Consider the following 12976-nt stretch of genomic DNA (forward strand, 5'->3'; position numbering starts at 1 on the left):
ATAAGCTGCATCTTTTTCTTTTTCTTATTTAGTCGAACTATAATTATGACTAAACATGCAATAGTGGGCCTATATGATCAAACTGGTTTGTAGTCGTCTATCCTACTTAAAACATCTGTGAATAGGTCTACTGAATGTAAATGCATCTTTGTGCTCTTTTACCAGGCCCGAACTTGTATTAGGATTATTTTATGAAGTGTAATTTGCCATCGGCTGTCAATCAGAGATCGTGATGATGGTTTCTCTGTGGACCACACCATGCCTATCTCATGCTGTTTAATCAGTGGAGGCTGAATGGCTGACTGGGTATGTGACAAATGGGTTATCTTACCACAACAGTACTTTGCCCAATATTTACACCAATTAGGGCAAGTTTGCAGAGATACCGGCAGCAGCTGGGAGAATGAAGTGTGTTTGAGAGGAACAGGGGAAAATTAGGCCAGAGGGTACCTGAGTCAACTTCCGAGCATACATGGAATTACAGGTTGTGAGTTCCTCCACAGGTTGGGTTCTAGTATTAAGTACTATTACTGCACATTATGGTAGTTGTTACTGTAATAGTGTTCTTGTGTTGTAAAATGCACTGGCTCATTAACCAATAGTGGATAACTAAAATAGCTTTGTTTGCACAATAAGCATTGACATACAGATTAATTGGCAATAAAGCTACATTCATAATAATAATAAATAATAATACATTTAATTTAGAGGCGCCTTTCAAGACACCCAAGGTCACCTTACAGAGCATATAGTCATCATTCAAAACTATGTAAAACAGACTAGGAATAAAAGGAAAACAGGTTAAACATGAAGAAGAATAATAATTAACACTCAAAGACGCCTAAAGTGAAGGGGGGACCACCTCACTAACCACTAACCATCATAGACCTACATATATTGTTAAAATGTAAAGACATTGGTTTTATCAGAATAATAGGAAATTAAATCCATAACAAACTATCTGAACAAGAAACTGCAGACCTTAAAGAGCTGTGGCAAGACGAGCACATTAATGTATTATACAAATAATACATAGTGCTCACCACTGAAGGGAGTAAGGCATTCCTTCATAGACATACAACATCTGTATCTCAAATGATCATACAGTTGATGTGAAGGCTGCTGGTGTGGAATGACTTACGAGCAGAACGTTTGATAGGGTCTCTGTTTCATATCTAAATGTCAACCTATGGCCCTTTAGGCCACAGGTTGGCTATGCTTCTCTCAACATCTGGGCGTACCTCTACTGAAACAGTAAACGGTGGGTGTGTACGTACACGTGCACTGCGCGTTGTTCCCCCATTGAGGATGGATGTGGGGAGCTGACTCATGGAAGTTACTGATTGAAGGAAGACTTTAGGTAAACATGGCCGCGGATAGGGAGAGCAAGCAGAGAGGGAGGAGAGGGGAGCGGGCCCGGGGAGGAAAACCCACATACGAGAGTGAGCTCTTTAATCACACACATTTGACACACACAGATTGAGTCGGTCAGCTTAACCAGCGGGGCCCGAGCAGCCGTATCGACCCGCGCCGTTACATATTAACCCAACACGCACGCACACAGAACCACAGATCATTTGATTGAGAAAAACAGACACTTTTAAACCTCTGAGGGAAGAAGAGCCGTTTGGAAACTGAGATTGCAGTGAAGGTGTGTGTGTGTGTGTGTGCGCGTGTGTGTGTTTCTGTGTATGTATGTGTATGTGTGTGTGTCTTTGTTTAGGGTTGTTTGTGTACTTTTTTGTTTGTGTGTGTGGGGGGGGGGGGATTTCCGTCCATCCATCCATCACATTGTTTAAAACAACAAAAAATCTGTTAGTTATTTACTGACCTGAGAAAATATGCGGCTAAAGATTAATAATTTGGATCTATAGCTTTGTGAAGCTGTAAACAGACACCGATAATGGAACAACAACCCAACCGACCCAGGAGACGGAGTGCTCTGCTCTAGTCGGCTGAACTCCACCATGAGCCCCCAGCCAGGGAGCGAACACAGCCTCAATCGCCCTGAGCTGACTTGTGTGGCGGTGCAGGAGGGTGGGGTCAGGCTGATAAACCTGCCTGCCGGCCGGGGCCTGGTCACCTGGAGCGTGGGAGGGCCCCCAGGTAACACCCTAGAGGCTTGATAGGCCTCATTCAGCCGTCTGAGGTCTGGGATCAGGGTGGTGCGGTGGAGGTGGAGGTCGACGCCGTGTTTAAACAGGTCGATGCAGTGATTGGCTGATCGCGGCCAAGCCACCAATAAAAGCACTGTGGCATCAGGGCCTTTATTTTAGGAGACATCGAAGCAAAGTGAAACGGGTAAAAGAAGATGATGAGGTAGAAGGGATGTTTCATTAATCACCATAGGGATTAACTCGTCCTATTTGAGGAGTGGTCTCCCCATGATCCCCCTCAAAGCTCCATGTACCTTCTACCACAGCAGAGGGTAACAAGCCCTTAACGCTGGAGGGGGAAACGTCTGACAACAATAAATCAGGTCTATCAGAAGACAATAGTGGAGCTTGATAAGATTACGATTGCAGCTGTAAAGTCCATGTGTGTGTGATTAATGGAGACAGACTGTCGCCTCTCTGTTAACCACACTTGCATGACTCACACAAACACACACACAAGCACGTATATATACACGTGCACACACACACACACTCACACGTATACACAAAGTGCAGGCACGTGATCGCACGCACACACGCGTACACGCGCACACACACACACACACACACACACACACACACACACACACACACACACACACACACCAAGAAACCAAAAGCGACACACACACACACACATACAGAACAAATGGAAGCATCGTGCACAAACACGCACACACATAAACACGATAGCTCAGTAGATAGGGAAACACACAACAAGGTTTCCAACAGTTCTACAGCCTCTATCAATCATGAGGGGAACGCAGTAGGCCTCTACTTTTGTGTTTGCATTATTAAAGATTATTTCCGTATTAACTGTATTTTATTTCCTTTTAGACAACAGGTTAGATGTGTGCATTTGAACAGGTCAGTATGGTTCTGATGCCGCTGTGTTTGGAGAATTGGGAGAAATTATATAATATTTGTTGTTGAAACCCTGCCACAAAATTAATACGTTAGTCCAACATGAGAGGCAAGGCAGCCTTTTTACTTACAGACCAAGAGACACCCCTTTAGTTACTCAGATGGTTTCTTCCAATACTTTAAATCATGTGCAGCTGAGTCAGTGGGTGTAGGTCTGTGAATGATCTGCTCTGATTCACATTGTACCCACGCTTCATCTAACAATTAGAGTTAAGAATGGGGGAAAGGATACATATTAAAAAAAGCTTTATTTGCTCATTTCATGACTGCAGTGCCTCTTTCAGTAAGTCATGGAAGTTAGAGGCTCATAATTGCAAACACACAGGATTGGTAAGTAGTTGATTGTCACCTGGAGAAGCTTCACTCACCATAACCCTTGACAACATGAGATTGATGTTCGATTCCTTCAAACTGGAGGCAAAGGAAACTAAAACTGATTCCCACCAAATATTCATTATTTCCTCTTCACTTGTGAATCCCTCCTTCCCCCCAGAAACCATTTTCATGTGACGATTGTGACAAGAACTTCTGCACACGCTACCAACTGACCAGACACCAGCTCAACCACAGTGGGGACAGACCCCACAAGTTAACCTCTGCCACCATCACCCAGCATCTCAAACCTTCAGTGTGTTGTCTCTGGTTTGCAATGTACCTTTTGATGAATGTTTTGTTGTTTCCTGCAGGTGCCAGGCTGATGGCTGTGGTGAGGCGTTTGTCAGCCAATCAAGTATGAAAAACCACATGGATAAAAGCCACCATAACGAGGGAAAACCCTTCAAGGTACTGGTAACGGTGTTTGGTGTCTGTAAACGTGTCTTATCATTGAGACTTGAAGCATTCCTTTTTAGTATATTATCCTCGCCCTTGTTGAAGGTGAGTGCATGGAATGTTTGTTGGCTTATTAATCATGATTGAGTGTTGCTGTCGTCAGTGTAACCATCAGGGCTGTGGAAAGGACTTCAGCAAGAGACATCAACTGAAGGCCCATGTGTATGAGCACACCAAGGTCCTGCCCTTCCAGTGAGTACCACCCAGATGTTATTACTGCTGTTGCTTTATGGCATCTCTCACTATGGTCTGTGTGCTGTGATACAGTTGTACCGTCACTGGATGTACAAGGGAGTTCCCTTCTCGTGGGTCACTTGATCATCACAAGAAGGTCCATCAAGGTGTGTGGGCTTTTTAATCTTTTTATTTATCTTATTGTATTTAACCTTCTTGAGAACTAGACCTCCAATCGGTAGGGTATTCTAGCGTTAAGGGTGTTTGACTCTCAGCTGGCAGGTCCTTGGCTCAATTCCCATCTTCTGCGGTCTACCTGTTGGTTTCCTCAGGCAAGAGGCCTCATCCCTACCAGCTCCTAGGGACATGTCGACACTGAGTGAGTGTGTTCTCTGGGTCTAGGTTACCCCTGTGAAGAAGACGGCTGTCCCTTCCAGGGCAAGACCTGGTCCGCGTACCAGACCCACAAGAAGGAGCACAGAGGTAGACTTCTTAACTCTTCTCCTGAAGGGATCCAATCCATTTCATGGCTTCATCCCCAGTTTGGCCATTCTACTTTGTTTCTTTAGTCAAGCTGCCTTGCGACAAGTGCAAGAAGCAATTCAACAACGACCGCTTCCTGCTTCTGCACAAGCGCCATGTCCACCTGGGGGTGAAGAAAGAGCTGGCCTGCCCCCACAAGTGTGGCAAGAGCTTCACACGGCAGTTCCACCTGGAGAGCCACGTCCTGTTGGAGCACAAGGGCATGCGGGCCTTCGGCTGCGCCTCCCCTGGCTGTGGGAAGCGCTTCGCCATGAAGGTACAGACTACCCTCCGCTGGTGGAGGTACAGACTACCCTCCGCTGGTGGAGGTACAGACTACCCTCCGCTGGTGGAGGTACAGACTACCCTCCGCTGGTGGAGGTATAGACTACCCTCAGCTGGTGGAGGCTTTTCATTCTGTTGGCTTGGAGGACGATCCAGTCTTGTGCAATATTTAATGTGTTGTGTACCAAACCTTGCCTTTAGTTAAAGATGGAGGCATTCATATACAGATGTCGTTTATATTCTAGGAAAGTCTTTGGCGACACGGAGTGGTGCACGACCCTAAAAGGAAGACGGTAACATGGTTTACCCACAAGTTTTATCAATGAAAGTGAGCCCCGTTTTTTGTTTTGAACATTCCACGGTTTTGTTTTCCAGAACCTGCGGCCCAAGACCCCCCAGCCTGGGGGAGGCACGGCGCCGCTGAAGGCTAAACCCACCTCGGCAGAGGGCTGCATGCTGGCCGCTAAGCTGGAGCGCACCAAGATGGCAGACTCCTGAGCCAACCGGGACCAAGAAGTCGTTACTACCAATGGACCTCGTCTTGCTAGAAAGCGTCATACCTTTTTTGTTTAAAGTGCTTATTTATTCTTTCCTGCTTATAAAGTAAATCATCAGCATGCCTGAGTCATCTTCTTCATCAAGTTGGCCGCTCGAGGCTTCTGCAAACTTGACGACAAGCGTTTCAAATGGCCTAGCGCTTTCACACAGACGGCAGGCACTGTTCCTTCACAGGAGAGCTTTATTAATCAAACAGAATACACATTCACACATGTAGAAAACTCCAGCGGGAGGACGGCTGGACGCCATGGTAATGAGGCCTCGGGGCAGGCGGGCCCCAGGGTGTGGCAGGTATCTAGTAAGGCCTGGGGCGTAGTCAACTGGACAGCACTGGTATTGCAGATAAAAATGTTTATAAAGTGACATGTGGCCTTCTCGCCATTGCAGAGGGTCATTCAGGGGGGTCTAATACTAGGCTTTAGTTCTACGTAAATGTTGCCTCCGTAAGGGTTCTAATGCAGCCCGTTGACGATGGAGGGCAGCCTGCTGCTAGGTCAGCTAACCAAAGCAGGCTCCCGAGTGGATGGGAGTGAAGACAACATGACCATGTGAGGGGTGCAACTCCACAGGGGGATGTGGCACACTGACACAGATCCCCTCACCAGGGTGACTGATGGGGAACCCTGATGCATCTACAACAGTTCTGAATGGTTTGGTCCTTGTGTATACATCCCGGTGTGGACTCGTGTAGCTAATGGGGAACCCCTCCACAGTGGAGTGGAGGATCAGCGGACTGGGCCAGGACACCACGGTGAGGGCTAGGCTAGGACCCCCACAGTGAGGGCATCAGCGCTAGGCCAGGCTCCCGGGCCAGGACACCACGGTGAGGGCTAGGCCAGGCTCCCGGGCCAGGACACCACGGTGAGGGCCACCCGGCTCCGCTGCTCCTTCAGCATGGGCACCAGCGCCGAGTGGCTCATGCCCGCCGTCGACAGCCCGTTCACCGCCACGATCATGTCGCCGCACCTAGGACGCCAAGCACAGACGGAAATCACCACCGAGCGGCATTCTGGTGTTCGCAAGTCAACTCGCCCGAGAACATCGCTTAGTCTTTCAATGATGTGAGCCATCTAATATTGACATGTCTTTTGAGGGGAAACCTTCAATTCCATTGAATGTGTTGAGTCTATTTACATTATTAGTTTTCATTGTTTACCCGTTCTAGAAGCCAATAAAGAGGGCGAAGGCTGCCCCGGCTCCAGCTCCACCAGCACCTGGGGTTATCAGCTCCGCTGGTGTGTGTGTATGCTGGGGCAGGGTGGGGTCATGGGTGTGAAGACTGATGACTCACTTAAGGCGCCCATCGTAGTACGCAGGTGTTCCGAGGACAATGGTCTTGATAAAGAAGGCCTGGTTGCCGTGGGTTTCCTCGTACCCTCCCACGATGCTGAAGCCCCAGCTGCCCGGGTGGCTCCGGCGCAGCACTATCTCGTGACTACTGTGGAGGTAGCTGGGGACAGAGCAGGAAGCATCAGCACGCAGCGCCTCCACAGGGGGGAGCGATGGGAAACAGGGGGAGATAAAGAAGGAATGTGGAGATAGAGAAGGTAAACACTACTGGGAATGAAGATAGAGGAAACAACACTAACTTTTGTTGTTGAACTCTTGTGGTTCTACGGGGTACTGAGTACTGGGGTTTGGTCTATGACATTGTAATCCATTTTGGAGTAATCTATTATTCCCCTATTTTTCTGTAGTTCTTTATTTCTCTGATGAAACCTTTGTCACTGTTTCCACACTTAATGGGGAAATACAGGAGGCTGCTTCCATCTTTAGATTTACTTTACTTTAATAATCAATAAAGTTTCTCCATCAAGCTTTCTTCTTCTTCTTCTCCTTCCAGATCAGCGGGAGGGAGGAGGGGAGGGGTGGTGTTCTCACCTGGGCAGCCCCAGCCACATGACCCAGGAGGGGAGGGGGGGGGGGGACTCACCTGGGCAGCCCCAGCCACATGACCCAGAAGGGGGGGGCGGAGGGGGGGGGGTGGACTCACCTGGGCAGCCCCAGCCACATGACCCAGGAGGGTGGGGCGGAGGGGGGGGGGTGGACTCACCTGGGCAGCCCCAGCCACATGACCCAGGAGGGGGACCAGTTTGCGTCGTAGTCGCTGTCGTGGCTGTGGGCCAGCAGCTGGTCCTGCTGGCCCCGCTCCTCCAGCAGGGACACCTCCAGGGCCCTCAGCTGGACCGCGGGCGTGGCCGCGCTGGCCTTCAGGGTGCCCACCGCCTCGCTGTGGCTCAGGTAGGTCAGGTCCTGGCCGTTGATGCTCAGCAGGATGTCGCCTGTGGGATCAGGGCGGGGCGGCGGCGGGAGAGACGGGATGAAGGGATTAGAAGAGAGGCGGCTGTCTGATGGGACGGATGTGTTGGGATCTCAGACGGGTTCACCGCCTGAGCCCCACCTGTAGGGCTAAGCCCCACCTGTAGGGCTAAGCCCCACCTGTAGGCCTAAGCTCCACCTGTAGGCCTAAGCCCCACCTGTAGGCCTAAGCCCCACCTGCTGGCCTAAGCCCCACCTGTAGGGCTAAGCCCCACCTGTTGGCCTAAGCCCCACCTGTAGGGCTAAGCCCCACCTGTAGGCCTAAACCCCACCTGTAGGCCTAAGCCCCACCTGTAGGGCTAAACCCCACCTGTAGGCCTAAGCCCTAACTGCATTAATGACGTGACCCAATGACTTTCATTGACTTCAATAAAAAGTTGAAAATAGTACAAACATGCAGTTGCTAGTGAATGTGTTTACAAAGGTCAAAGCTGGTCTAGCTATGCTCTATTTCATTCTTTGTACGTCAGGAACCTCCAATAAAAGGCCAGAGTGTCTCTCCAGGGAATGCAGAAGACTCTAGCTGTGTTGATGTAGGTCCCAGTACAAGGGGCGAGGATTAGTTCCCCCTCAACTCAACTCAAGCTCCAGAGTTAACTCGCCTCGTTTGATTCGTCCGTCCCTGGACAAGCAGCCGTGTGGTTGGACACTGGTCACGAAGATTGGCAGCTCGCCACTCTTGCTGCCCCGCCCCCCGGCGACAGTCATGCCGAGGGACTCCTGGGGCTCCTTCTTCACAGTGATATGTTTCTCTTTACAGCTTACACACTGGGAGAGGTCCTGGAGAAAGAGGGCCAAATAACACTGGTTTCAAAATAAAAGTTTATTTTTCAAGTTTTCAATGATTTCTCTATCGGGTGTAGGGACTTTTAATGTGATCTGAGAATCTGTGGCACATCAGCCCAGCAATAATAAACATTGGCTTCTGTTTTTGAACAATGAAGCAAAATGATGACCTGTAGGTTCAGCTCATTGAATGCAACATGGTCATTTTCCTCTTACACAACAACCACGTATGTGAAGTATTAACTATTGTAAAGGCTAGAATAACCTGATAAGGCCTTGTGCTTTTCCCTAAGACTCTGCTCCTGCTCACTTTGTTTACACTGTGATGTAAGCTGGGAATTGTGATCAACGATCTGATTGGCTAACTGGGGATGACCCTGAGTTAACTGACGAGGGACATCAGATCACTTCCTGAAGCTGTAGTTACACAACGCCTCGGCATGGAAGCCACATACAAGAATAAACATTCAAGAAACCTGGGAGCAATGTTGCCAGATTGGGCCAGACCTTTCACCCAATCTGGTAACGCTGTCTGGGAGTCTTTCCACAAACAAACACACATACACACACACACACACACACATATTAACACACACGCATGTACACACACACCCACCCAGCCACCCACCCACACACACAGGTGTGTGTGCTTACTCGGTGGGTGGTAGCGCGGGATGGGTGCGTCGGCACAGGGCTGGGGCTGCCGCTGTGGTTAGGCAGGAAGTGGTCAAGGCAGTACAGGTCTCTGGTGGAGCTTGACTTAGGAGGTGGGGGCGGAGTCGGCTTGGTGGGCCGGCCAATCAACAGGTGGACCCTCTCTCCGCTGGCCTATGAACACAGCAGCAGCAGGAGCACTTGAGGAACTCGCATTTTTGGTCTCTTCGTCTTGCAAGATGTTCTGTTATGTGTCAAATCACTTGTACGTGTATAGTCCCTAACCACACTTCTCAGAGGGCTTCCCAGGCCCAGGTCCTAACCTACGACCTCCAAAGGGCAGATAAACACGCCATCTTGAATGCCCCAAAAGAAAGACTTCCAAAGGGTTTTAAGAACTACAAAGAGGGACCAACACAGGTTCTGTACCTGGATGATCTGGGCGGCCTGCTCCGGGGTGCCGTGCCGCAGGTCCTGGTCGTTGACCGCCAGCACGCGGTCGTTGCCCCACAGCCGTCCGTCCTTGGCGGCCAGCCCCCCGTCAAGCAGGTCCAGCACGAACACGCCCGCCTCGTCGGTGCGCCGCACCAGCTTGATGCCCAGCTGCTCCGACGAGTCCCTCTTGGTCAGCGTGATGCGCAGGCTGGCCGGGCTGGCCGGCGCGCCCTCGGGGGTGGAGCAGGGGGCGTGGGGGATGCCGGGGGTGGAGGAGGAGGAGGAGGAGGGGGCTGGCGGCGCCCGGGAGGCGCAGCGGCGCTCCCGGAGCACGGTGAGCTGTAGCGAGGTGCAGGGTCGCGCCAGCGTGGAGCGGGCGAAGCTGTGGGCCGTGTTGCTGATGTCCACGTTGTTCACCTGTAGGGGGAGACGCAGAGACGCCACCAGGGAGGAGGAGGAGGTCAGGAGGCAGTGCTGCACAGCAGAGTGGTAGTGGAACCGGCCGCAGGACGACTGGAACGGGTTGGCGGTCAATAGTCGAATCTCCAGTCCAACACTAAGTAATAAGTTAGTCGCTTTGAATCAATTATGAAAGACTAGTACTAAGAGCAGCCACAATGGGGATCCAGACAGAAGCACCTGTAGGATCTGGTCCCCAGCGAGCAGCCTGCCGTCCCTGGAGATGACCCCCTCCCGGTACACCTCCTGGATCACCACGTTGATGAGGGGCGTCTCGTTGCCCCCCACGATGCTGATGCCCAGCTCCACGTAAGGGTTGGCGCGGTGCACCTCTATGGTGGTGATCTCCCCCTCTGGGAGGGAGGGCAGCTTCACGCAGCCTAAAGGACACACATAACCTTGCTGTACACCGGCAGGAAACACACACGCTGTGTCCTATTCAACGCACAAACCTGAGCTCCCCTGAGAATACACCAGCCGGGCTGGGCGTTAAACCAAAGAGTGATGCTGTTGAGAGCTGCTCGCTTTCGCTTACACTATCTTTCACCTTCTGTGTGGGTAACCCTATCTCGCTATTTCTCGCTCGCTCACTCTCTCTGTCTCTGTCTCTCTTTCTCTTTTATCCAATGCATTGTCCGAAAGAAGAGGACATAACATAGTTCCCTGCTGGCTTGGTAAAGAATTGCTTTATTATGCTAGCTCCTACGTACGGCGATTAGGTGAACTCCCTTAACTCTTACTACTCATTTAATTCCTGGCTATCTGCAGCATTCACCATGAAGGAGACACCTAGCTGAAGGGAAGGGGTGAGGTCATACCCTCTTCAGCCGAGAGGGGCGGGGACTCTGAGCAGTCCCAGCCAGAGGAGGCGGAGCTAACTGAGCGGAGGAGGTGGATGCAGGGGTTACTGAGGGGCCTCTTGACCCTGGGGACAACGCACTCCAGCCCTACCACGCCTGGGGGAAGAGAGACAGAGAGAGAGAGAGAGAGAGAGAGAGAGAGAGAGAGAGAGAGAGAGAGAGAGAGAGAGAGAGAGAGAGAGAGAGAGAGAAAGAGAGAGAGAGAAAGCCAGCCAGCCAGCAAGCGAGAAAGAGAGAGAGAGCCAGCGAGAGAGAGAGAGAGAGAGAGAGAGAGAGAGAGAGAGAGAGAGAGAGAGAGAGAGAGAGAGAGAGAGAGAGAGAGAGAGAGAGAGAGAGAGAGGCTGTCAATCATTTGCTCTAAATTGACTGAAATGCAGCATTTCAACAAGTTCAACCAGGGCTTTTGGTTTATACACGGGGCCCTTCGAGGGCCCCGTCCCCAGGGCCCCCACTCACTCTCCTCCTCTGTGCTCTCCTCGAAGGCGGGGTTGTCCAGTCCCGGCTCCTCCGTCCACAGGGAGGCGCTGCGGCAGACCGTGGTGGGGGGGGGCGCAGGGGCCGGTGGGGGGTGGCGTCCCTCAGGTCCGTCTCCGGCGGCGACAAGGGGATCTGGAGGGACTGGTCACCATGGCAACGCCCCTGTCCCCGCCTTTGCACCGCTGGCCGTCCACGCCCGTCTGCTGGGTCTGGGTCCCGGGGCACCTGGGGCCAGTGGACCACAAACAACGGGGCCTCAGTGAACCCGGACTCCAACTGCCAACCACAACCCCAACTACACAATTTGCGGGCACACACACACTCACACACACACTCACACCACTCACACACACAAACACACACACACATCCCACATCGCACACACAAACACGCAGACAAGTACAAGTACAAGCCAGACAGTTGTGTCTGCTGGTTTGATCTGACACCTTGACAAAGACACAATCTTTGACACTTATTGAACACCCCCAAGATCACCCCCTCCCTCCCTACTGGGCCAGAGAGAAGATCACACCCCCTTCCCCCCTTTTGGTCGAACAGAAAAAAACTCACAGACCCAAACAAATTGAGGTCCATCCCTCTTCAACTGAGTGAAACAAGTCACTCACTCTATACTTTGGAGCTATTATTGGGTTCCTACGGGATCTTGTCATTTAAATCAAGTTTTAAATGTAACCCAATGCTGAGGAGAGGGTTGGAAGACTTCACAGTCAGCAACACAGCTGACTGTGGGAAAAGACGGTCGCTGTGAGCAACAGCTTGTTAGGATAGGCTTGTTAGCAACAATCTCCTCTAAGACTTAAATTCAGCGCTGAAAAGCTTATATCGAGGACCTGATTAACTTCAGGTCAGCACTCGGCAAACAGGCATGCAACAATTACAATATAATGCAACAATATCATATTAATATTATTGTATTATATGTTATCAATCAATAATCCCAGGAAGGAAAAAATGCATCCTCTTTCTCCACAGCAGGTCCCAGTAGTTTTCTTTACTTTCTCCAAGTATTTACTGGCCATCCAAACTATGAAGGTCACTCAATTTGAAATGTCCATCTAGCGATGTGAAGGTCTCCCTGTGTTTCCTTCCCTTTCCTCCTCCGTCTGAACATCAGCAACGGGCACGACCGACCGATGCGGCCACGCCAAAGGGAGATTTCTTCTTCAGAAGACGAAGAAAACTACGACAAACCAGCAAGGAAAAGAATCAAGGGGAGGACTGAAGAATGAAGACTGAAGAACTCGAGGAGGAGAGGAGAGGGAGCCGCTGAGGCCAGATGCTGGCCTGACGGACGGACGGACGGCTCGACTCACCACAACCCGGATTTCCCTTGGCTGTTTCGCAGAAGAAGGTGTTGAAGAGATCCTTGGAGTTGAAGTTGCTGAGCATGGCGCGCAGTGAGTCCACGGAGGATGTGTGGCCGACCAAAGGCAGAGGACAGTGGTGCTAGCGAGCTCCTAATCCCCCGTCACATGACCTACCGCACAGTAATCCCCCTCAGGGTCTCACGGTACC

The 12976-nt window shown here is 50.9% G+C and overlaps 2 protein-coding genes across 2 annotated transcripts; one reads left to right on the forward strand and one right to left on the reverse strand.

Moving 5' to 3' along the window:
• Nucleotides 1-3210: 3210 nt before the first annotated feature.
• Nucleotides 3211-5509, forward strand: gtf3ab (general transcription factor IIIA, b). The gene is made up of 9 exons (XM_060044951.1): nucleotides 3211-3410; nucleotides 3574-3668; nucleotides 3767-3863; nucleotides 4015-4103; nucleotides 4179-4252; nucleotides 4488-4568; nucleotides 4655-4884; nucleotides 5138-5185; nucleotides 5268-5509. The coding sequence occupies exons 1-9, from the start codon at nucleotides 3297-3299 to the stop codon at nucleotides 5388-5390; spliced, it is 951 nt and encodes a 316-aa protein (XP_059900934.1). The 5' UTR covers nucleotides 3211-3296; the 3' UTR covers nucleotides 5391-5509.
• A 102-nt stretch (nucleotides 5510-5611) lies between these two features.
• On the reverse strand, nucleotides 5612-11727 carry lnx2a (ligand of numb-protein X 2a). Its single transcript, XM_060044950.1, is given in 11 exon segments — nucleotides 5612-6416; nucleotides 6742-6900; nucleotides 7504-7732; nucleotides 8372-8549; nucleotides 9210-9383; nucleotides 9639-10061; nucleotides 10284-10483; nucleotides 10922-11059; nucleotides 11420-11527; nucleotides 11530-11563; nucleotides 11566-11727. Coding segments are annotated over 11 exon segments (1806 nt in total). The 5' UTR covers nucleotides 11593-11727; the 3' UTR covers nucleotides 5612-6280.
• Nucleotides 11728-12976: the final 1249 nt, after the last annotated feature.

This window comes from Gadus macrocephalus, chromosome 23, assembly GCF_031168955.1.
Source record: "Gadus macrocephalus chromosome 23, ASM3116895v1".
Lineage (NCBI taxonomy): Eukaryota > Metazoa > Chordata > Actinopteri > Gadiformes > Gadidae > Gadus > Gadus macrocephalus.

Excerpts from the sequence above, each read along its gene's own strand:
- gtf3ab (XM_060044951.1), top strand. The coding sequence starts at position 3,297 with ATGGGGGAAAGGATACATATTAAAAAAAGCTTTATTTGCTCATTTCAT. Across the intron at positions 3,669-3,766 it reads AGTGGGGACAGACCCCACAA|GTGCCAGGCTGATGGCTGTG; the intron begins GTTAACCTCTGC and ends TGTTTCCTGCAG. Across the intron at positions 3,864-4,014 it reads ACGAGGGAAAACCCTTCAAG|TGTAACCATCAGGGCTGTGG; the intron begins GTACTGGTAACG and ends TGCTGTCGTCAG.